The sequence below is a fragment of the Syngnathus leptorhynchus genome, chromosome 9, assembly GCF_054491065.1.
Source record: "Syngnathus leptorhynchus isolate UIUO chromosome 9, UIUO_Slep, whole genome shotgun sequence".
NCBI classification, from domain to species: Eukaryota; Metazoa; Chordata; class Actinopteri; order Syngnathiformes; family Syngnathidae; genus Syngnathus; species Syngnathus leptorhynchus.
The window spans coordinates 12,404,573-12,427,976 of record NC_141203.1 but is presented as its reverse complement, the minus strand read 5'-3'; the positions used below and the strand labels follow the sequence as shown (position 1 = coordinate 12,427,976).

General features: G+C 46.7%; 5 protein-coding genes and 1 long non-coding RNA gene across 8 annotated transcripts; 1 reads left to right on the top strand and 5 right to left on the bottom strand.

The window, feature by feature from the left end:
- Positions 1-157: 157 nt before the first annotated feature.
- Positions 158-3,745, bottom strand: LOC147051301 (putative ribonuclease ZC3H12C). The gene is made up of 4 exons (XM_085919847.1): positions 3,165-3,745; positions 2,729-3,103; positions 2,531-2,637; positions 158-2,447 (listed from the first exon to the last, which is right to left on the bottom strand). The coding sequence occupies exons 1-4, from the start codon at positions 3,743-3,745 to the stop codon at positions 1,282-1,284; spliced, it is 2,229 nt and encodes a 742-aa protein (XP_085775973.1). The 3' UTR covers positions 158-1,281.
- A 2,612-nt stretch (positions 3,746-6,357) lies between these two features.
- Positions 6,358-9,877, bottom strand: il1rl1 (interleukin 1 receptor-like 1). Its single transcript, XM_085920967.1, has 11 exons — positions 9,706-9,877; positions 9,349-9,601; positions 9,092-9,278; positions 8,797-8,947; positions 8,614-8,673; positions 8,166-8,289; positions 7,916-8,064; positions 7,711-7,848; positions 7,435-7,638; positions 7,220-7,353; positions 6,358-7,150 (listed from the first exon to the last, which is right to left on the bottom strand). The coding sequence occupies exons 1-11, from the start codon at positions 9,752-9,754 to the stop codon at positions 6,863-6,865; spliced, it is 1,737 nt and encodes a 578-aa protein (XP_085777093.1). The 5' UTR covers positions 9,755-9,877; the 3' UTR covers positions 6,358-6,862.
- Positions 9,878-10,076: 199 nt separating this feature from the next.
- il1rl2 (interleukin 1 receptor-like 2) lies at positions 10,077-14,015 on the bottom strand. Of its 2 annotated transcripts, XM_085920970.1 has the most exons (11): positions 13,527-14,015; positions 12,900-13,113; positions 12,654-12,822; positions 12,416-12,587; positions 12,277-12,348; positions 12,082-12,208; positions 11,871-12,010; positions 11,615-11,761; positions 11,090-11,251; positions 10,829-11,023; positions 10,090-10,724 (listed from the first exon to the last, which is right to left on the bottom strand). In XM_085920970.1, exons 1-11 carry the CDS (start codon positions 13,576-13,578, stop codon positions 10,552-10,554), a joined length of 1,623 nt encoding a protein of 540 aa, XP_085777096.1. In that variant the 5' UTR covers positions 13,579-14,015; the 3' UTR covers positions 10,090-10,551. The 2 variants fall into 2 exon arrangements, with proteins under 2 accessions (XP_085777095.1, XP_085777096.1); XM_085920969.1 differs by having other exon boundaries at positions 10,077-10,724; positions 10,829-11,251.
- A 160-nt stretch (positions 14,016-14,175) lies between these two features.
- Positions 14,176-19,051, bottom strand: LOC147051298 (interleukin-1 receptor-like 2). The gene is made up of 12 exons (XM_085920966.1): positions 18,926-19,051; positions 17,565-17,651; positions 16,934-17,186; positions 16,623-16,818; positions 16,357-16,528; positions 16,181-16,243; positions 15,967-16,111; positions 15,499-15,653; positions 15,285-15,428; positions 15,048-15,221; positions 14,718-14,950; positions 14,176-14,650 (listed from the first exon to the last, which is right to left on the bottom strand). The coding sequence occupies exons 2-12, from the start codon at positions 17,647-17,649 to the stop codon at positions 14,330-14,332; spliced, it is 1,941 nt and encodes a 646-aa protein (XP_085777092.1). The 5' UTR covers positions 17,650-17,651; positions 18,926-19,051; the 3' UTR covers positions 14,176-14,329.
- LOC147051296 (interleukin-1 receptor type 2-like) lies at positions 18,936-23,279 on the bottom strand. Of its 2 annotated transcripts, XM_085920972.1 has the most exons (9): positions 22,124-23,279; positions 21,678-21,921; positions 21,246-21,414; positions 20,921-21,092; positions 20,707-20,784; positions 20,398-20,533; positions 20,172-20,317; positions 19,885-20,059; positions 18,936-19,053 (listed from the first exon to the last, which is right to left on the bottom strand). In XM_085920972.1, exons 1-8 carry the CDS (start codon positions 22,206-22,208, stop codon positions 19,899-19,901), a joined length of 1,191 nt encoding a protein of 396 aa, XP_085777098.1. In that variant the 5' UTR covers positions 22,209-23,279; the 3' UTR covers positions 18,936-19,053; positions 19,885-19,898. The 2 variants fall into 2 exon arrangements, with proteins under 2 accessions (XP_085777098.1, XP_085777097.1); XM_085920971.1 differs by lacking the exon at positions 18,936-19,053 and having other exon boundaries at positions 19,213-20,059.
- On the top strand, positions 20,473-23,120 carry LOC147051297 (uncharacterized). Its single transcript, XR_015067298.1, has 3 exons — positions 20,473-21,450; positions 21,684-21,945; positions 22,076-23,120. It is a non-coding gene; the product is annotated as an uncharacterized LOC147051297 (long non-coding RNA).
- Positions 23,280-23,404: the final 125 nt, after the last annotated feature.

The following is a 23,404-nucleotide window of genomic DNA, read 5'->3' as shown; positions in this document are numbered from 1 at the left end:
CATGGGTTTAATATGCTGCTTCCCAGTACAATGCACTAGAGTCCCTCTAGCGGCATGGAGGAAAATTACATCAACGCAAAAAAAATAATGCAAAAGAACAAAAATGGCTCATAAATGTTTATTTTTGAAATTCTTTGTTCAAACCACACTACACCATCTTGTCTTTCAACCTTGGTCCCCATTTCTTAATGTTTCAGTTTGATGTTTCAAACATTTTACAATCATTTTACTGCGTATAATAAGTCACCGAGCTGAACATCATAGAAAAAGTAGTGATTCGGAATATTGACTGGAAAAAGAAACACAATTGTTTGTCAGAAATACACAAAGACGTCTTATATATTCTCATATAAATACAGTTACCGGATACAATTTGTATCAACAAAGAGGTAGGAACCAGAATTGTTACCAATTTCACGTGAGACAGCTAGAAGTGCTTCAAGAAGAAAGAAGGCCCATTTGAAATACTGACAAGCTCATGAAAAGACTACATTTCAGGTAAATCTGACCTACCAACCACAAAATAGCAAAAGAATTTCTTCGGAACTAGCGACTTCACCCCAGAATAAAAAACTTTGCTTCTGAACTCTAAACTTTTTATTAAACCATTTAAGGGAAGTAGCAAAAACTAAAGAATTCCAGGAAGTGTAACCATTGAGAAAAGTCAATCAATTTCTTTCAAGGACATCCACAGCATGATTTTTAAATAAAGCCAAAGTTTCTGCTGAAAAAAGACAAATTCTAATAAAAATGCCATGAGCCAATCAGGTGTGGGAGTTTTGAGGAATTTCTTATTTTTCTTGGTGTTCTGAGTTTCACTTCCCTTTTCCGAGAGAAAGTCTACACTGATGAAAAATAACCTGACAGTCACACACAAATAGTCCGAGGTAGGCTGTGTTATAAAATACCCTGATATGATTGCCTGGAAAAAAAAAAAAAAGCAAGACCACAACAACCAAAAGTGCCCAAATCATAATACCGATAATATAAATAACTTAAAATATTTGAAATAAATAACTTAGGAATGCACTGTTACCCTTAAAAGCCTCGACTCACAAACCATAAAAAATGTAAACGGCAGAAATTCCCATCTTAAGTGCTAGTATAGCATATTTATGTATTGGTGGGTGTTTTCACAGTCCTGGAACTGGAAACTCAGAAAGCTTGCCATGGACCAAGAAACTTTCCCACAGAATTCCACATTTTTCCTCGAAACTGCCCCCAAGCGAGATATTTGCCCTAAAACGTATTCTTTGATCAAGCCTAGACAACAAGAACTGGTCAAGAACTCCCCTGAGTTTTCTCCAACAATATGGCAGCAGCCAGCTCCTGCGCATCAATCACCCCGGGGTTCCGACTCATCACCACCCTTACCAAATCCGTGGGGAAGATACCACAGAGGTTCAGGAACACCCTCTCCCGCCGCACAGAAGAAGACTCTGACTGCACCAGAGGCTCAAGAAAGGACGTCTGTGGCGACGGAGAGGACCAGATGTTCTCTGAAGCTGGATTCTGGATTGGGAAGAGATCGTAACGTGGTCTGGCGGGCTGTTGGTAGCGCCGCTCCCAGTTCATTTGATGTCGCTCAGAAGGATTCCCATCGACGGCAAACTGTGAAGCTCGGCGATAGCTTCTCGAATCCTGGAGTCGCTCCTCTTGCCAAAGGGAACTCGGCAGAATGGAGCGCTGAGAGAAGGTGGATGTTTGGAAGGGATGAAGCGTACCAGCGTGACATTCTCCTGGGTATCTTCTCAGAAGTGGCAGATGAGTGGAGCGCGACTGGAAAGGACTTTCTTGCGCATGAAAATCCACTTGTGAAGTGTTCTGGCTCAGACCGGGTGGAGTTGGGTTCAGGGGTCTGTTGTACTGATTTTGGCAGGGGTGATGGTGGAAATGGTGGCACATTGGCCTGTCATCCAAAATCAGGTCTGGGAAGAACGTCTTGGAGCCGCAGTCGGATCGTTGATGCCCGGCTTGAAAATCTTCCAGATAGAAGTGCGCGGGAGTCTCCGGAGTAGGAAGACTCGGGATGGGTGAGGTCTTGTAGCCCAGCACCGGAGACTCGGATCGGTAATAACTTGGACTCATTCCTTTGGATCTTGGATAATCCCATCCGTCTTGATTTCCTGAGAAAGGCAATGTCCCTGCTACGGAAGAATGCCCAAGGACATTGATACGGCTTCCCCTGCGTTCATCTACTTTGGATTGCACTCTGAGATGGTCCTCCAGGAGCTCTGTGAGGGACCTGGATCCTTTCTTTGGAGTTCCCCGTCCGGACTCGGATGATGTCTGGTTCTGGTCTGTGAAGGTGTCTTCCTTCTGGCCTTTGGATGAGGCAGAGGACATTTTGGCGCTGGCCCGGAGCTCGTCAGCTACGGAACGCTGCGGCTGACTGCCTCGTTCTGGGTGGTAGAACTTGCACTTGTGACCATACGTACACTTCTTACCTAAGAAAGAAAAGTGTGGATTTCAAGCAAGAAATGAAATCAACATCTGACTTTGTCTGCCTAAGATGAAAATCATTTTGTACCGTAAGGACACGGCTGCTTTCTGTGTTCTGGAATGACAGCTCGCTTCCTCAGGAAGTTCTCCAAGCTCGGTCCGTGGCGTCCGAGAGGGTCGTCCGGTGGCATGAATCTAACGAAAGTAGATGCGAGATTAAAAAAATTAAAAAACCAACAATCTCCGAGATGTGACAGTGCACACAAAAAAAAAAAAAAGCATTTACTTGTCGTTGACAAAGGAGTACATCAGAAGACGCTCGTCGATGAACTTCTTCCATTCCGGCTTCTCGTTGGCCAGGTCGCGGTAGTTGTCGTTGGAGACGATGATGCCGTCGGACTCGTAGGCCAATTTGAGGATGAAGCGGTCGTCGTAGCAGACCACCCGCCGTCCCTGCACGCGACGGGATGGCGTGAAAACCAGAATCTTGTCTTTCTCCAGTTGCCTCAGGACATCCTGGTCCGTGATGAGAGCATCCGGACGGGATTGCTCCTTCCTCCAGGCGGGGACAAAAACCGTGATGTCACTGTGTCCTCGCTCTAAGAACCAATCAACCGCCAGCTGGATTCCTTGGCAGGAGAACACCTCCTTGTTGCCGTGACTGAAGGAGGACATGGAGGTCAATGATTTCAAAAGGACCTCGTGATCAAAGCCGATCTCACCTCATGGCCACGTTACTCCCGTCCACCACGACAGGCCGAAAGTTGTCTTTGTCCTCCAGGAGTTTGTTGGAACGCAGCAACCTGCAAGAATCGATCGAGGAGGAAGACGAGTACTCGGAAGAGGACGAAAGAGATCCGCCTCTCGGCGGCCCCGCCGGATCCATCTTGGTTCCCAGTTTGACCAGTTCCCCTAGGATGTCGTTGATAAGTGCAGCCGGGCCCAGTTTCTTCAGCACCAGCAACACCAGTTCTTCTGAGTAGCCCAGCTTTAGAGCAAAGTCCACTTTGGTGCGACAGTGGTTCTCCGCCTGGGTTTCCGCCCGGGTGCAAGCGTTGTGGTGGCGCTCATCTTCGCTATCCCCGCTCTCTTCAGAGAAGAAACTACTGAAGCTAGCACCGCTGCTATCCAAACTATTGGTGCTGTCGCTAAGGCCAGAGTCTGCGGAAGCCGACGCGGCTGCGGACGAAACCGTCCCGCCGTCTTTCGAGCCGCCGGGGCCGTCCACATGGAGGTAGTCCAGATCCAGCCCCGGGCTGAGGATGTGGCCTGTCCCATCCTCCACATGGTCCCTCAGGCCCATGAAGCCACCTCACACATCCAGACCCGGGCGTTGGCGAGCCGACTCGATTAAGCGGGAGCTTTTTGTCGAAAGTCTTCAAAAAAACAAGTAAAAGTTCATTCAGATGTAACTTGAAACCCGAATTCCATTTGGAAAAACGGACTCTTTGAAAATACTCTTTTTGAAACCCTAACCCTAGTTTAAAACCTGAATTTGCAACCCTATTTGAAACCTTAATCCTTGTTGAATTTCAAAACCTGTTTGTATCCACTTAAGTTGTTGTAACATTTATGACTCATTGTGTGTGTGTGTGTGTTTTAAGTATGTCTGGCTTGCACCTTTTGAGCAAAGCAGCTGCCAGACAATCTGTCCTTCTGCGACACAAACTATTGTTCTGGACCATCCCCACAGACGGAGACTTTTTTTTTTTTTTTTTTTAAACCTCCCCCACTGTTTGTGTCACACACACACACACACACACACACGATTGTCAGCTGCAAGATGGAATGAAATCTTGCAAGTTCCATCTCCATCTGAGGCACACTGTTGATATGCAAAAGTTTTTTTTTTTTTTTGAATGTATGCAAAAGAACTCATCTGCTGAGCAATATGTCGTCTCTGTCTCTGCACCTCATGCCTCCACAGTGAGCAGATGCCTCCTCAAGCACTGACCTCCCTCGGGGGCGTTTGCCCCCCATCCTCCCCCGAGGCCTGGAAAAGTCTCCACACGGCGCTCGGGTGCCTGCTGGGCAGCTGCCAGGGACCGGCTGGAGGGGAGGTGGGGGGTGCTGTGGGTCCAGTCGGATGTGTGTGTGTGTGTGGGGGGGGGGGGGGATGATGGTACAAAGGCGATGCAGAGCGGGAGGGGGGGGGGGGCAACAGATGCCTACTGAGGACACACTTTGAAAGCATGCCGCAACTGGTGGTGCCCCCCCCCCCCCCCCAACCCACATAGATGGAGGTCACCAGTGTGTGCACTCACTTTCACCTCTGGTTGCCGAAATCTTCTCGTGAGTAACGTACCCAGAGCTGTTCCTAATATTTTGACAAGTGAAAATTCTGATGTTGTCTGACAGCTTATTCATATTTTTCATCAAGTTAAGCAGATCATTCATGAACTGGCTTGAAAAATGTTCAATACGTGTCAATGAAAGGTTTTATTTTATTCATAGATGCTTAATTCAATATAGATGCCATAGATTTTTGATGACATGTACACGTTTTAGAAACATTCATTTATTTCGTCCCAAACGTGTGCAAATACTTTTAACAATGCCAATTCCTGCCAAATTTCTAGCAAACCTTTTTATTTGATGATTATAATATTTTTTTGAATTTATTTGATTATTATCATTTTTAACAATTATTGTCCTCCTTTCTTGATTTGTTGAATTTTGTTTCGTCGCACGTTACACAGAAAATACTGTGCTCTGATTGTACATGACACACAAAAGAAACTATACAAGACTTTTGCCATACTTGTGATCATTTCCCCCAAAAAAAAGAACAAGAGCCTCACCTCACAGAAGGACCTCCCAAAACCTTGTTCTCCAGAAGTACAATTTCCCACAATGACAAAAGTCCACTGGAGCAAGAGTAGGAATGTCCTTCCTTAGCGGCAGACCACCTTGATGTGTGCCCTCTACTCTGTGGACCATCTCCACTAACATCACCCCCCCCCCGCCTCTATTTTTTGTCTCCTCCCCCATTTAATACACTCCCAAAGGGGGGGGAGGCATGCACAAAGAGGGTCTTTGGTGGGCAGCTGGATACACACACACATGTGTATATATAATATGTGTGTGTATATTTGTAAAAGGCTCCCTTTGTAGAGTGTTGTTTTGCTTTTACCATATTGAAGTGGGCAGCCAAGTCAAGGAGACTTCAAAAGTTAACCTGCACACAGAAAGATGCATAAACAGCATTTTTTTTATGCACACACCTGCACCCCCCCCCCCCCCCCCCCTCCCTGCCCCTCCATCTTGGAGCGACCCTTTAATTGGGGCTCAGCTGACAGGTTCTCTCCTCAGGGAGCGTGCGGCGTGCGGACCATCTGCTTGCTGAACAGGTGTCCCGCTCGCCGGAACCTTCTGCGACGACCCCCAAAATGCACTGTCACTGCTTTTAGAATTTTTTTTATGATTGTATCACACACGTTATTAGAACCCCCCCCCCCCATGCAAATTCAAAATCAGGGACCTCGTATGTTAGTGTGTGTGTGTGTGTGTGTGTGTGTGTGTGTGTGTGTGTGTGTGTGTGTGTGTGTGTGTGTTCTGCCGCCATCCTTAAATGACCCTGAAGGGCAGCGCAGGCCAAAGGCCAGCCTTTTGTGTCTTCAGAAGTCCTCAATGACCCCTCCCAACCCCCCAAAACACACACACACTAATTAAGTCCTGATAGATGTTCCCCACTGAGCCTGATGGCGCATGCGAGCAAAAGTGTACACGTGTAAACGTGCGTGTGCGCGCACAAGTGCGTGTGTGCACGGAGTGAGTGTCAGGTCACAAAGGTCAACGGGGACAAAAGCAAGGAGCAGATCCCAGCTGCCGAGCTAAACATACTAAGCTAACCCCCACACACATAGACACACACTCCTTCCCTTTTAATGGGAGTGTGCCACCGTCACGCACGCACACACACACACACACACACACACACACACACACACACACAGCGCCCGGGTGAGTAGGGGTAAAGGTCACATGGGGACACACACACACAGACGTACAGCATGTATGGACAGACAAATCTTTCTCATCCTTTTTTTGACTCGGCTTGAAAATGCAAGGCTTTCTATTTTGAAATGAGCATGTATAGTAAAGAGTTTACTTGAAAAAGTCGAAAATGTCCAATTTCTGCCGAAACTGCGTGTGTAACGATGAGTGAGAAATCAACGAAATGAATTGAAAGAAGGAAGAGGCCACACACGGCTTTGCATGTCCGCCTCACGGTTCACAAATGATTACTGCTTCGGCTTTCTTCTCCCCGTGATTGTGTAGGTTTCCTCCGGATATTTCGCTGGGTGGGACTGCTTGTTTAATCAAACGTTATGGTGTCAACATAGGATTTGAAATAAAAGGGACGCCTCAAACATATCACAAAGTAAACTTTGTCTCCCTCTTGTGGGGAAAATGGAAACTACGGCGCTAACTTCCCCCCATCATTTTCCTTTGTAGCCTTTACCTCCTTTAGGCCAAATTGTGGTGGACGAGTGACGGGCGTGACGGGCATGAGGTAGCGAACATTCTTCCAGAAGCGCGAGCGGCGCGTGGCGGTGCCGTGTGACTCGGGCGACCACTTGAGGGGGGCGTTCTTGGCAATCAGATAGCGCAGGGTCGGGGGAAGGTGGGCGTAATCCCCCGCTCGGCCCACCTGAATGAGGATGACGGCCATATTGGGTTGGGTGAGAACGTGGTGTAGAGCCACCTGACAAGACAAATTGGAAGTGAAGGGTTGTTTTTTTTTCTGAAGACATGGCTCGGGTCAATGTCGCACCTGCCAATCGAAGCCTGCCGTGCTGAGGCGAGGGGAGGAATCGATCTGCTGATCGGATGATTCCGAACATGGGGCGAGAACCAATATCAGCCTGCGACTCTGCTCGATGCTCTCCTGAACCTGCGCGATGTGGGCTGATACAACGTGGGTATGGTTTGAAGTTAGGGTTTGTCATGGGTTATGACGGTTTGCCATTTTTTTTTCTTTCTATCCACCTCCTCCTGGCAAGTTGTCTCTGTGCTGCACGAAGAGGCGATATCGACAAGAGTTTTCCAGGACCGACACCAGCTGCTCCACAAAAGCCAACATGTGCTTGTTGGCGTCCTCTAGTGGCCTCTCGGGGTACTGTACTCCTTCATTCTGTCGTCGCCGAGCCGGCGGCGTTTCCAACACGACATACGCGTCGTACTTCTTGGAATCTACAAAAAAAAAAAAAAAAAAAGTGTGCACATAGGTCTGGCATTTTATTAATTTTTTTAAAATAAGTTTACCTTTGTTGCAGCCAGCCACGGGCAAGTAAGGTCTTAAGAGCAGCGTGATGTCCACAGTGAAGACTTTGACCAGGATGACAGCAGACACACACAATAACACAACACACACTCCAGCGAGCCACACTGGAGTGAATGTATCTGAAGCACAATTGGACTTTTTAAGTGAGGGCTGAGCTTTCAATGAAGCGCCGATGCCTTCACTGACCTCTAGAGCTCAGTGTGAAGAAGCGCTCCCTGGTCAAGAAGCCGTCGCTGCCGATGCATTTGAAATTTGTTCGGAAATCTTTGGAAGATACTTTGGCGATGGTAAGGATCGCCGTGGCAACCGTGCTCTGGGAAGGCGAGGAGATGCGGCTGAGGGAAACACACAGCGAGTCAATTCTTCGCTGGCATGGTCGGGGACCCTCAAAGCAACATGAAATGTGGCCGTCACCCAAAAAAAATAAAGAACGTACACGTTCATGCTGTGAATGTAGCCGTCGCGCTCGTCATTGTTCTCGCCGACTTGCCATCGAGCCGAGCATTTCGGATTTATGTTGGTTCCGCAGAACACAGAACAGTTGAGCCGCAGTTCTACGCCTGGACCACCACAAGCCAGTTAAAAACAGTCCATGTTTATTGGAACAATTCAAGTAGATACGTTGTACAAGTTTCCACATTTGAAATCACTTGGTGTCATGAAGTAAAAGCAGCTCGACAGGAAACAGGAAGCTGTTTAAGATCACACCGTGATACAAAACATAAGAAAGTAGAAGCCATCAGTTTGATGGATTTATCACATCCTCTGCAAAATAGATACACCAAAAAAAAAAAAAAACGGTCAGGAATGTAAAATATTGTCTCCTTGAGTTTCTTTGGTGTTTTTCTTGGAATATTTGATGATTTTGATTCGATTTTTTTTACCTTCATGGGTGCTGATGTTCTTTGTGGGCGCCAAGATGAACAAATTGGAGGAGAACGAATCTGTGAGTCCAAAAAAGTCTTTTCAGAGCTCACGCAAACACAAAACATTGCGCTGGATTTTTTTCAAGAGGTAAGCAATTCGAGGGTTTGATATGATTTGCGCCATTGTGGGTGTGAACTCACTTTTGGTTGCGACCTCCCTGGAGCCTGACGAGGTGTACTGGTGGTTCTCGTGAGTCCACGTGCACACGCACGTGTACACGCCTTGGTCTTCCACCGTGAAGTTGTGTAGCCACATGGCATTTGATCGCCGACCAGTAAGCAGAGTGTCGTTCTGGAGAAAATCACAAGCGCAAAATTTCAAATTTCTTCTATTCAGAGACTGCAAAAGTCCATTTAAAAAAAAAAAAAAAAGGAAATGAATAAAAACAATAAATAAATCAAAAGTGAATTCATATTTTAAAGAGCAAATGGTCACCTTGTACCAGCTAAAGGCTCCGCCCAGCCTCGTGCAGATTTGGGCCACCGGGTCAGGACACACCACATGTTTGTTCCTTCCGGAACCAAACACAGCTCCGTAGAAGTGCTCCTTGCCAGCTCGACCCTCTTCCAAGACGGTGATATTCACGTAATAGTTCTCGCACGCCTCGCCGGTGATGTTTTGGCTGAAAGGAGAAACGAGGCCTCAAAGTAACGGAAAGCAGAACGAGTGGACCGGAATCTTCCCTCCCTCACCGAGCCGTGTAGAAACCCGAGTCCTCCGCGGTGACGTTCAAGAGGAAGAGCGCGCCGGCGTGGTGGTGAATCCTCTCCTTCTCACCAGACGGGACCACGACACGCTCTCGGGCTGAAGAATTTCGGAACCACGTGAACTTTTCCAAGGGCACCTCGGAGTCCTCCAGGATGTACGGAACAAAATGGAAGGATTGGCCTTCTATGAGGACGTAGTCCTCCACGTCAAAGTCTCTGCACGAGAGCTCACGTGTGGCTGAAGAAAGCGTACAAAGAATGTGCTCAAGCTTATGGTGACGCTCTTTGACCTCTGTCGAATGAATGCAATGTCATTTCTAAATATTTGCACAGTATACTTACCAGAAGAGTCAAGTGCGGTCACCATCAGGAGGAGCGGGAAGAAATCCATCTCCAACTAAAAGAGAAGAAATCTTTTGAGCCACAAATGGTAGGGTAGAACATGCGAGAAAGACCATCGGCTCACAGCAACAGGATGTCTTAACTCACTTTTGTTGCTTCCGCTCTGATTGATAAGGATTAAAGACAAACTCAAATGGAATGAGGCCAAATGAACATTTGAAATGACCTCAAATGCCTTCAAAATGAAAATGCAAAAGGGACATTTAAAATTTAAAATGGCTCAAAACATATCATAAAAAAAATGGTAGTAAAAGTGAATTGTTTTCTAAATGCCATCATTGTAACAAGTGAAATCCAAAAATGGATTCAAACCTGACCCGAAAACAGCATTAAAACATGAATATCATTTTTGAAAACTTTATTGAATAAATATGGGCACAAAATTCCAATGATCCTAAAAAGAAACATGTATTTCCCAAAAAGTCAAATACAGTCAAATATGTCTCTTACCGCTTGGAGGAATGTTCACACAGTGACTTTGCTCTTCTTCTAAAAGATCTTTTATAGCCATCTTCTCGCACACGCACACACCCACATCCAGTCCAAGTGGTCACATGACTACAATGCACTCAGCCCATTTCAATGGTTTTTCAATTGCTTCCATTCAATAGTTGGGTCTCTGGGGTGTGGAATTATAACTAAAAACGATTTCTTTTTTTTTTTATCGGAATTTACGAGCAGTGTATGGTTAAAGTGCCCCCCCCCCCTGTCTCAAGTGCTACGTGATGTCACGAGATGATGGGAAATGCTGCGGTGGAATCATTTGGCTCCACCCTAACGACAGAATCACAAGATGTGATCTTGATACGCTCTCCTGCCGGCTGGCACTTCCGACATGAGCAACCTGAGCTTTTTCCAGAAGCGTCTGTTGTGTCGGTTTGAATTCCACGCTAGTGCTCCCTGCCTCCTCTTGATGTAGCCTAGAGACTGCGGCAAGCGCCCATAGTCCGGCGGACCATCTGGGAGAAGAACCGTATGAGAAAAAAAAAAAAGAAGGCTTGTTTGGTAATATACCGGCCGGGTGGGACACTTAGCATAGTTAGTTCGCCGGTCAATCCGTTACCAATTTCCAACAGGATGACCGGGGACGTATCGTGCATCAAAGCGTCGTGCAGGCCCAGCTTCTGCTCATAGCTCAGCTGCCGCTCCCCAAGGCCGAAGGGCCGCCATTCCTGTTGTTCTTCCTCCTTCGCCGACACCACCACGATGATCAGCCGGCGGCATCTCCGCAAAGTGGCCGCCACGGCATCGTGTTTTGCTGCCGCGTGAAGAACATTTGAAAAGAAACACCATTTACGTACTGGTGGGTTGGACGGACTTATACCTTCTCCCGGGATGTCATCCCGGCCTGTGATGAAGAGGCGGAAGCCGTGGCGTTCCTCCAGCCGGCCGGGCAGCGTACGGAGGGCGAAGTCAGACGCCACGCTTGAGCTGGTATCGGCGGGGACCACACTCACCAAGGCGTCGTACGGGACCCGCTCGGTATCTGCACACCCCAGCGTGAGTCAATTCGCCACTTAGCTAACTATGTTGGTGATTTTGTCCATGTGTGGTCTTATTGATGCTCATTTTGTTTGGCGGTAGGCTACAACAGCATATTTATTTTGTTATTTTAAAAAAGGCCACGATTAAAATAGCGAGCAAGCTACCTGCCATTTATCAGCAAGTCCAATAATTCAAACAGTTCATTTTGCTCCTTGTCTGTTATTGAGTTGATCTACGACGTAAACAGTTAGTTAGTAACTAACTAACTAACTAACTAACTAACTAACTAACTAACTAACTAACTAACTAACTAACTAACTAACTAACTAACTAACTAACTAACTAACATGTGACTGCGTGTCACCTCGAGGAGTAAGAAAATATCCGTGCAGCCTCCTGTATGCCAACACGACGTCCATCCTGAAAAGGAGCAACAGGAAGACCACAAGTAGAAGAAGAAGCGGGGTGGCCACGCCCACTGCCACGCCAGTGTAGAACCGGCTGTGATTGGCTGGTGGGAGACATGAAGTAAGACATATTTGGAGGTGTGGTACAGATGAAATATGTCAACAATATTGAAATAAATAGGATAAGATATGAAGAAATGGTTAGTGCATGACCTTCTCTGAGCTGCACTTGGGAATCTTTCACCATCACGGGGCTCTGGATACGACAGCGAATGACCACATTGAGGAAACGAGGAAGAACTCTGGAAATGGTCAGGGTGGACTCGCCAAACACGCGGCCTCGGTTTGACGTGCTGCGGGGGGGAGGGGAGCGGACTATTTACGTATGCGTGCAGATTTGAATGGTCAATAACCACAAACTCACAAGCGGAACGTCTCGTGGAGCTCCGGGTCCTCGTCGGCAAAAGTGCCGTTTACGATCCAGTACATCGTGGTCTCCTCATTTAGACTGTAGCCCAGCCAGGCCGAGCACTTCAGCTGCACACGCGCGCCTAACGACACATCGGCAAACTCATCGAGTTGATATTCTCGTGGAGCTGACGACGAATCGACAACTCACCCATCTCTACCGCGAGCACTTGCTCCTGTTGTTGGATCACCTCGGGCTCGCTGAGAACTGTCTGTGCCGACTCTGCATCCAAAACAAATGGAAGGTTTTGAAAGATGGATTCATTTCAAGAAGAATAACATTGGCCCACCGTTGTTCACGTCCAGCTGGACGCTTCGTGCCCACGTGTACTTCCTGCCACGGAGGCCGATGTCCACCAGGCAAGTGTACGTGGCGGCGTCCTCCTCCGTGGCCTTGCGCAGCCTCAAGCCGCCGTCGCGTCGGCTGATAGTTGCGCCCTCTCGCTCCAGCGGGCGGCAATCCTGCGCCATTTTGAACAAGCTAGTTAGTCATTTGGTGAGCAAGTGGAGCCCGGCGAGGCACCCTACCCTCAGCCACCGTATGTTACTCGTGCGGTTGCGTGGTAGGACCTGGTCCAGCTTGCAGGGGAGGCTCTGCGTGACCCCCACAGGGATGCGCCTCACTTCAGCCACAGGAGGACAAAGTCCATCGGACACCGACACGTAAAAGTCAATCTTGACGCTTCTGCTTTGGACCCTTCACAGCACAGCACACAAACACTCAAGCCAAGACGCCATCTCCAGACGTCTACCACACTCGGCGTGTTTCCTTACGTGCTCTCGCAACTGTAAGTGCCATTATGGGACATCTGCACGGGCAGAAAGTAGAGAAGGTCGTCGATGACTTCCACGCCAGGGGGCAGAGATGGCATCGTCCCCGCCATCGCCTCTTCTCGCGCCCATGTGACGTTTTCACCCACGATGGGACACTGGAGCAGAAGGAGGCGGCCTGCGCTGACATAGTAGGTGTCTGGCGACCCCTTGTGGCCTGTAAAGGAAGTACACACACATCCATAGTAATCTGAATTCAAAAGTAACTCTACATTTCAACACATAACCATGTAATGCGTCTTTTGCGGGTTTAAGAAGTAGGACCTGACTTGACCTCAATTAGGTGACACACTGACCTAAAAAAAAAAAAAAAAGGACACTTACCGTAAATATTTGACCTGGTTACCTCCACCAAATTGTGGCCTTGCCAAAACATCAGTTGGAATCCAATTGAAACTCTACCCATATGGTTAAGAGTGGTTGTACTAAATTCATTTTCTTTTCATTTGATTTCTTTCTTGTTTGTGATAAAAGGGTTAAGGATAAAAGTGGCTGATTTTCTTCAAAGTAAACAATTGAATTGTAAAACAAAGAATAAAAATACAACTGGAGGAATCTCGGCGTACTCACCGAGTGCGTTGGCCGCAGCGAGCAATACGGCTAGCGCAGGCAGACGAGCCATTACTGCTTTCCACACTATTCTTGAAGAAACACTACCAGCGAGGGAAGTGAAAAGTGTCGACACAAGTCAGAAGGCAAAACACGCACAAAATCACAGTCCGCAAAAGAATCTCGCTTTTGTTTGGTCAAATGCTGATGTTGATTCTTGAAGGCCACCCCGACTCCGGTTTCTTATTCAGTGCTACAAAAGAAACGGAATTGATGCGCTAAGTGTCAACTTACCAGTGAGTCGTTGCTGTGACTTCTACTCGCCTCTTACCTGCACATCCTGTTTTCACATGATGACACCCTGGGTTTTTCCTTCAACGGTCTTCCACCCTCAGAAAAAGAAACACACACACCACAAAAACAGGCCACCAAACCTCACTTGGTTTTTGTATCGATAGTGCAGAAAGAAAACCTCTTGGTATTTGAACTGCTGTACAGGTCTTTCGTTTCTCACTCAGTGTCGAAGTACAGATGTGTTCACTGAGCATCATCGAGAAACAATCGAGGATCATCTTTTGGCATTAAATGACCTGAAAAATACTGTTCAAATCCAAATGTCATCATAAGAATCCTCATCATAAAGTATCGGAAGAAAAGACCTATTCAAAGATTCGTGTTTTGACTTCATTTTATTCCATAGACTCCAGAAAACGAAATGAATTCTCCACAAGGGGGTACTATCGTTCTGCAAAGGCTTTCGGGTTCTGCTCCACTCGTGTTTGAGCATTGTGGTGTCCTAGTAGCAAAAAGTATCAATTGAGTGGCTACACCTTCAAGAGAGTGGTCCTTTCAGGGGCCGCTACTGTCTTGGCCCTCACGGGCATGTGATAGCGGATCTCCTTCCAGAACCTGGATGACGGAGAGAGCAAACCAGGCGAGTGTACTTCCTTGCGGTCCCACGTAGCGGTCCTGGATGGGGAGGACTTCCCGGTGGAGGTGGTCCAACACTTGAGTTTGGACTGCTGTTGCCGGCGGTGGTTCTTCCACCAGCGCACGGCGCCCTGTTTCCTCCGCAAGTGACGCAGCGACTCCGGGAAGAGAGCTAGCTGGGCTGAGCTGACCTCCTCCAGCTCCACCAGCACCACCTGCAAAACAAAACATAACAATAAAAAAGAAAACAAAAGTGCTTTGTGTGTGAATTGCGGAGCTGACCTTGAGGGTTCCCTCCATGAGCGCTTGATGCATGGCCACCGTACACTCGTGTTGACATCGCGGGTCCAAACGGAGCTCCTCGCCCAGGTTGTTGTTGTTGTTGTTGTTAGGGTTCTTGTAGTTGACGTTAGTGTGTTTGTGGTGACGATGAGTGCAGGTGAAGGGCGAGGCGCCGTAGAGTAGGAGGAGTCTGCGGCTGGCCAGGATGTTGTCGTGCACAGAGTCCACCATGGCTACGGGGGGAGCACAACAGAGCACGCTAGCTTACTCGCGCGCTCACTAAGACACGTGGAAGTGAATGAAGGAAAAATAGAAAAAAAGGAAATCAACCTTGTCCTGGCAGGGAGTCCCGTCCGGCTATGAAAAGTTTGTAGCCGCAAGCTTTTTCCAACACTTGCGGGAGAATGTCAAGCGCAAAGGTTAGCACTCCGTGGCTAACGTCCAGCTGGCAGCTGAGCGGGTAGTAGGCCATCACGTAAGCGTCATACCGCTTAGCGTCGTTTTCTGACCAAGGGCAACAAATCAAATCGTTTGGCGTGCTCGCATTCAAAAAGAGAACTTTCTTACCTTTGTTTGTATACAAGACTGGGAAGGAGCTGCGCAAAAACAGCACAATGTCAATCTTGAATCGGCAGTACACCGTCAAGGCGATGGCCGCCAGCGCCGCCACGCCGCCCAGCACGCAGCCGACAGCGACCGCGAAGTCCGCTTCTGTAACCCGCAGGAAGTCAAAACACGGGAAGGAACAAGACGGCGGCCGTCAGAGCGTGACGAGATTTACCTCGAGGCATCACGACAAAGTGGGCCTGAGGAAAACCTCGTGCGCTGTACACTCGACACGTGTAGTTGACCAGGAAGTCGGCCTCCTCCAGGGAGGAAATGGTCAGCACGCTCTCCAGCCAAACACCTTTGCGGGGGATACTCGCACGCCACACGCTGGAACACGGGAAATTAAAACAGGAAGTTGAAACGGACAAAAGAGACAACCCATCAAAACAAAAACAAAGAAGGATGCATGGTACAAGTCAGCATTTTTGATTATTCCGGTACTTTTGGTACTGTAGACATCCTCCTGAAAAAAAAAATCTGTATGGTTAAAAAAAAAAAAAAAGCACTTTAGGGCTTGACAACTGTGCTGTGTACAGATGATTATTTATATTTGGAACCTCCCAAAATAATAAAGCAGTTCCAAAAGAGATCTAAAAGTAGAACCTCCGATTCATCTTCTAAAAGAAATGAATGTCGTCACCGTGCTTCCGAAGCGAAGATCCTTTCTGAGTTGTTGCTGGAAATGAAGTCGACGTCGTCCAACCAAAAAACGTCCATCATAGGGTCGTCGGGAACGGTGCCAATGCACGGCACAAATACTTGACATTTTCGCGTCAAACGAGACCCTGAATACAAAACGCTTGGCCGCGTTAGCAGCTGACCTGTTTGCTCAATTTCCATTCTGGACTGCTCACCTGCGGCCGCCGTGACAAGATCATTGGCCGGCTCTAGCACTTGAGGCTGGAAGCAGTAATCCTCTGCAACACAACACCAGACATCTCCAATAGTTTGGCGGGAGGCAACGAGTGCTGCTTCATCACGTGTGCTACTCTCTGTCGCCCCCTTGTGACGATGCGAGGGACTCGCCCACCTTGTACCCAAGCCTCGATGGTCTCCGACATGGATGCCGCCACGCCGCCCAGGTTAAAGTTCAGCGTGCACGTGTACAGCTGGTTGTTGCGGCCGTCCACGCCTTTAATTTTCAGCCGCGCTTGGTCGCGGTAAACGTGTCCGTCAAAGCCGTCCTCGATCAAGTCGCAGCCCTGATACGCACCATGACACGCATTAGGACACAGAAACTGCAAGAGAAATATGAGCACGCGGTTTCCATGACAACAAGACCAAGGCGAGACTCACTCTGTACCATGTGACGGAGGCGGCGATGCCGTAGCTTTGAAGCGCTTTGAGGACGTCTCTGATTGGACAGGAGAGCGTGTCGGTCACGCCGACGGTGAGGACCTGAGAGGCTTTGCGCGGACGGCCGCATTCGCCTCGAAGCCGATGCTCCACCACCAACCTGGTGGACTGCTTGAAGCAGCCCGACGCGCTCGTCCTGGAAGAAGGAGCGGACCATTGAATTCATCGTCACGGAAAATCGATGGCCAATGAATTCAATCGATCCAAATCAATTGAGATTTGTGTCGAATCCAAATAAATTCCACAATTACCTGAGCACACACTGGTAATGTCCGTCATGCTCCATGGTGACATTGAGCAACCACAAGGTCTCCCCCCGGATGAGGACGCGACGGCCGACGTCGCGGAGCGCTCGTCCCGTCTCCAGGCGGTACCATTGGACCCGGTAAGACGCCGCCGACAAATTGAAGACGTCGGGAGACGCCAGCGTGCAGTTGATCATGGCCACGTCTCCCGGCACTGAGAACACGCGCTCAAACTGAACCTTGTAGTCCTTGCACTCGTCTGACAAAAACAAAATGTCCGCAGTTAGCTTTTTTCACAAATGTCGCTTGCTTAGTTTGTTAAGCGAGAAGGAGCTAGGCTCGTGTTATTTCTCGGCTGTCCGTCCTCGTGAGACATTCTGAGCTGTATTTGTTGGGATTTTAGCCAAGAGGATATGAGCCAAATTCCACCCAAAACTTTTTCCACACTTGACTCAGTCTCACCGCAGCAAACGAGTACTTTTCCTCTTAACTAACTCATTTTAGTGACACAAAAATCAATCTTTTCCAGGATATTCCAGAACAAACATGAAGGTTTAGTAGATAAACACTTTGACCCATTTCGGACTTTCCCACCGGGTAATCTCAAGACAGCCAGCGTTCCGGCACCGCTACTCACCCGAAACTGCGTGAGTCCCGGAGACGCTTGGCACCGTCAACAGCAGCAGCAGCAGCAGCAGCAGGCTCCACACATGGACGCACATGACTGAAACAACATGAAGGACGGACAGCTACAGCACAATGTTGGCAAACAGCAGCGGAGGAGAGGACAACGTGTCTCGTCCTGAAGCGGCCGGCGCCGCCACCCACATGAGCAATCGGCAAAGAAGCTTCAGACACGGATTTGATGCAACGACCGCCCAAAAGGATTACGCAAGGCTTCTGTTTAACCGCATGGAAGCAGGCCAGATCGTGCGGATGTGTGGGAGAGAGAGAGAAAAGCGGGGCCGTCGTAAAAAGACCTTCATCAAACAAGCGTTTACGCGTTCGTGAGTTAAGTTCGGTCTGTTTTGTTTCATTTGTTCATCCCTCCATCAGAACCATCATTTTTGAAATTAGAATGATTTAGTCACCCAGTCGATCAGGTCAACAGGGTTTGTTGGACCATTTGTTCGTTTGCTAACCAGCCAAAGGTGAACCAGTTTGACCAGTTTTCGGCCTTTTTGATTTGTTTTGTTGGTTTAATGTTGTTTTTTCTACTTTGCTCGTTAGTTCTTCAGGCCTCGGTCAAAGAGGAGGAAATTTTGAACAACTCGAAGTAGCAGTCAATGTTAGCACAAGTAACTTTGTGGAAGCTTCATTGGTCATTTGTCTGTTAGCGTTTTATAAAAGTATGAGTCAGTCATTTGTCCACACAAGTCAAATATGACTCACTTGCTTGAACAACAATTCTTGTCATTAATTTTAATTACTCCCATGATCAGGCCTCACCTACTTGTGGTTTTTCCTTTCAAGTCATAAAGCAATAAAAGAGGCCGAGTTAGCTAAATGAGCACGTGGCATAGTGGGAAATCAACAATTACGTTTTGGATGGCTTTTTCTGAAATTCAACAGGACACTACTTTGAATACAACTTGTAACTTTTTTTTTTTCAGGTGTCATTTTTCAATCCAAAGCAACTTGTCAATAATTAGCATTTGGGGTGACTTTTATTTTGAAAAAACACATCCTATTACTATTAGCACTACTTCCTGTGTGAACACATTCACCAGAAAAAGTCATTCTTTTTCACGTACGATTCAAATGACTGAGTTTTATTTAAAAATCAAACCATATCTTTTTTTTTTTTTTTTTTTTAAATCCTACAACAGAATACAGCAACACTTCCAGTTTAGACTTGTCATTGTCTAGTGTAGAAACATGCAGTATATCTAAATAAAATAAGAAGTGAAAGCCCTGGCAACATGCGTTGACCCTTCAACTCCCCGGGTGACATCTGGGCCGCCCAGGAAGTTGAACAGACGGCGGGATAAAACTCACCCGTGTGGTGGTGGTAATGATTTGGTGGTGGTCGGCCTCCTTTGGTCACATGACAGAGGCCTCATGTCATTCATCTGGTGGCAGAGGAATCGAATGCGCGTCTTCTTTGTCGAGAGCCCTTTCACGTTCTGAATAAAGACAAATGTTGCAACTTCTCGTAAGTTGAGCAATTGCTTCTGGCTCACACACACACACACACACACACACACACACACACACACACACACACACACACACACACACACACACACACACACACACACACACACACACACACACACACACACAATTCAGGTCCTGGCAAGTGAATACATTCCACAGGCGTGCTTTATTTTATGCAGGCCTCTTCCTCTGGCGCCATCTTGTGGCCACAGTACTTCCGTTCTATTTTTATTTAACTGGTGAATTTTTAAAATATTTTTTGATTTTCTGACATCTTGGAGTGCAGATTTTGTGATTTAAATTTCTTTCATTCTGTCCAGACTGCTAACTTTATATGTAGCTTTTAAAAATATACAGATTTTTTTTAATGGTTTACTCTTTCTTTTTAGTTATTTTTTTGCTGATTCATTCTTTTATTTATATTTTGCGGATCATACTTTAGTTCACGTACTTGTTCTTGATTATGTATTTGATTATTGCTGATTGAATCTGGTTTTCATTTATTTATTGCTGAATTACATTTTATTAGGTTAGTGTTCAAATATTTTTTACCTTTTAAAATATTTGGATTACAATATTCTGTTTGTGTTTTTCTTATTTTCATTCTAAACATCCACCATACATCCACATTTCCATGTCTTCGATGTTATATTCATAACAAATAAATCTGACTTTGCATTTGTTGGTTTTATTTAGCCTGAAAAGGTGAAAAATGAGAGGAAATCAGTCATAAATGTGTGCACGTGTGAGCCAACTTTCAAGTCTGGTGCGTTGCCGCCTGCCATGCCATCTGTTACCCAAAGAAAATCCACTAGCAGACGCTGTCCTGGCGCGCTAGAAAGTAATCGGCGTTCTTCTTGGTCTTCTTCTTGAGTTTGGGCTTGATGAGCAAAGCGTAGAGGAAGACAGAGAGCACCACCAGGAAACAGGAAGTGGACACACAGGCCACCACCAGCCACGTCATGCTTGAATCTGTTTGGGGTTGGGGACAAACCTTGGGTCAAACTTTCATCTCAAATTAAAAGCCTGGCTCTGACTTCAAAGAATACATTGAAACCAGATTCTCGCGTGTGATGTGACTCACCTTCCACATGGAGCGTGACAGTCACTTCCCGTCTCCCGTCCTGATTTTGAGTGATACACGTTAGCGGGACCCCTTCCTCTTCTTCTGTCATTGACATGATGAGAAGCCCCACTTCCACCAGGCAACCCGGAGCCACCCGGGTTTCCCTGCACGGACGGCGACAGCCATTTTGTGACCAAAAGCACATTTCGCAAGACAAGGTTGAGGTGAGGAAACGAGCGGCTACCTTCTCCCGGTCTGCAGAGCTCGTCCGTGGAGGCGTGACGCGTCTACCTGGACGCCGTCCGCAGACCACCACACAGCTGTCCAGGGACTGGACTGACACGTCGTCAGCACCGTGCACTTGATCTCCAGACCTGAACCTGCAACATTCAATAACTTGTGGAATGCTGAGGATAACAATGACTCCATTATGCTTACTTATTTTATTTCTATTTACATAGTATTGCTTGCTTGTGAACATTTTCAGCCTTTTATTATTTTTTTTCCCCTTTATTAACATTTGGTGATCTTCTAGACAAAGTCAATGAGTCACCGTGTGAGGCCAGGTGGACACTCCCGTTAGATGGCGAGATGATCAGTGGCGGCATTGATGGTGTGGCTAACTGGGGTTCTGAAAGATGGACAAAGGACAGACTTATGGCAAGGGTTCTGAAAATGTGCAGTTGTTTTTTGGAGGATTTTTTCCTTTTGCTAAGATTTTGAAGACAACTTTGCAAGTTGTTTACGTCCGTACGACATGAAGGCACCTTTGACGAGGAGTCGGATGGTGCGAGTGATTGGGAACTCGCTGCTCTCCACCTGCATGCTCAGTCGGCACGTGTACAAACCGCCGTCAGAATGCCGCACCTCTGGGATCCGCAGTTTTCCCGCATCTCTTTGGGAGGAGCGCCACCTGTGGGCCTGGAGGCTGACAGCACCCTGTCAAAAAATTGCAAACCTAGTCAAGTCTTTTTGTTTTAATTGTTTACATGAAATATTGTTGACATATACCTTTATAGAAGGACATGACATTTGTTTGAAGCATTTTATTGAACCACAATCAGGCCTGTTGAGTTGAATAGCTACTCTCACCTTGAACCATTGGACATGCTTGTGGGAGGAATGTTTCCTAATGGGACATTTGAGGGTGACGTTTTCTCCAAGCGTGGCGTCGTACTCGAACGACAGGTTGTCCACGTCCACCGCCGACGTGTTGTACACTCGTAACGTCACGCTGCCGCGTATGCAGTATGTGGCGTTCCTTCGTGGCAACAACAGCAACAAAACAGAATGTGAAGTGGGTTGGAACAATTTGGAGTGATATTAAGATTTCAAGAGCGTTTTCAACATGATTCTAACATACATTTTTATTCTGGTAGTATTTGTGACATTCGGTAATTTTTGATTCCGTGTTTTTCCCCAAATGTGATGATTTTAATTTTTTTCCATTTAGTGGGATTTTGAACATTTTTGTTGTGACTTGACAAAACAATATTTGGACAATATTTACTTTTGATTTGTTACCTGAAGGTGCACGTGTACTCGCCCGAGTCAGACGGCTGAGCTGGAAAGAGCCATAAATCCAAGCCGAGGCGTCGGCCTCTGTCGCCGTCGTGGGTAAGGTTGCCCTTGGCAATGCGGAAGGCGGCGGCCGGCGGTGTGATGTGGCGAACATCGAGGGCCCTCAGGAAGATGGGAAAAGACACGCTTACCGCCTCTCCCTCCCTACGAAAGAGCTCCAACTCGGGTGCCACCGTCAGGCAGCCATCTGGTAGAAAGAACAACAATCAAGGTCAGACAGACATTACGCAATGTCGAGTCAAAACAATACTTATTCATGCTAATGACGATAAAAAGCACAGATAGTTAATGTACTTTATTTTTTTTCCAGTTGAACAGACGAATTGCATTTTTTTTTTCAGATTCAAAATAAGGCAAAAAGTGACATTTTCATTTGGGAGGCAGCTCACCCTTCATAGGCAACGACGGAAGCGCAAATCTTCGTCCGTGAGCTAACTCTACGGCTAGCATCATCAAGGCCAAGATGGTTGACATGGCTACGGGTTGGAGAAGCTTCTGACACCGTGGGACAGCGTACGGCTTTCAAGCCACCATGGCGACCGCTTCAAAATAGCCCGAGTGAGGGTCCCAGTCCCAAATCGGACTCTTAAGTAGAAGCCGATGGCCTCATCAATCGTCACGGAAACCGTGTAACCGCACGATGGACCAACACTGGTCTGACTCACATGCATTTGGAAAAAAAGAGAAGAATTCTATAAACTGATGGGTTTTTTTTTTAAAAAAAAAGCACATTCATTCAAATATTATCCGAATTACAAAAAATATTTATAATAATTATCATTTGACATGATGTGAACTTTAAATAGTCATTTTCCTTAAAAGCCGGACAAAGTTGACTTCTGCTTCCATTTCCTCAGGAGATTACACAAACGCACGCATTTAATACATATGCACACACGCATAGAAAAAAACAAAGTCGCAGCCTTTTGTTTACATCTAGTTGCTTAAAATTTGGCATTGTTTAAACATTGATTTTCAACATTTTCAAAGATTAGGTTGATAATATTCTGTAGTAGTGCGTTTTACTTTTATACACGTCGTAGTATTCTTCACATTTTCTCTTATATTGCTTTTTTTTTTTTTTAACACGGCCAGGCATCAACATTTGACTTGGACTTCTATCGTTGTCAATGGCAGCGAATGAGTTGATATTTAGTTGCGCAACATTCCGACATTCAGCATTATTTGAAAATAGTCTTCAAAGCAGGAAAGAAACACACGCACACAAATAAGTGACGTGTTTTTGTCATTGAGGAAGAGCCCATCCATGAAATGAGCATCATTCCAAATGAGTCAAAAAAAACAAACATGATGAAAGAAAAACTGCAACCAAGCAATATTCCTGTTATTAAGATTTGTCAAACTATTAGCCAACAGAGCTACATTCAAAATAAAGCACAATTTTTTCAAGAACAATTTGTACTTACATTCCACAGGTATGTGCTCAGTCTTTCCCGTCAGCGTTTGGCTTTAAAGGGCCGACTAGAAGGTAAACTCCGAGGTTTCCCAACCAAACACTTTGTACTCCACAATGCAAGGTAGGAGGGAGGGGTGGGTGGGGTTGCATGGCGGGTCATTTCTAGGAGGACACATTTGACAAACAATGACAAAGTTACCAAAATAAGTCACAATGTTGAGAAAGAAGATTGTCATGTGTTTGTCATCTGGCT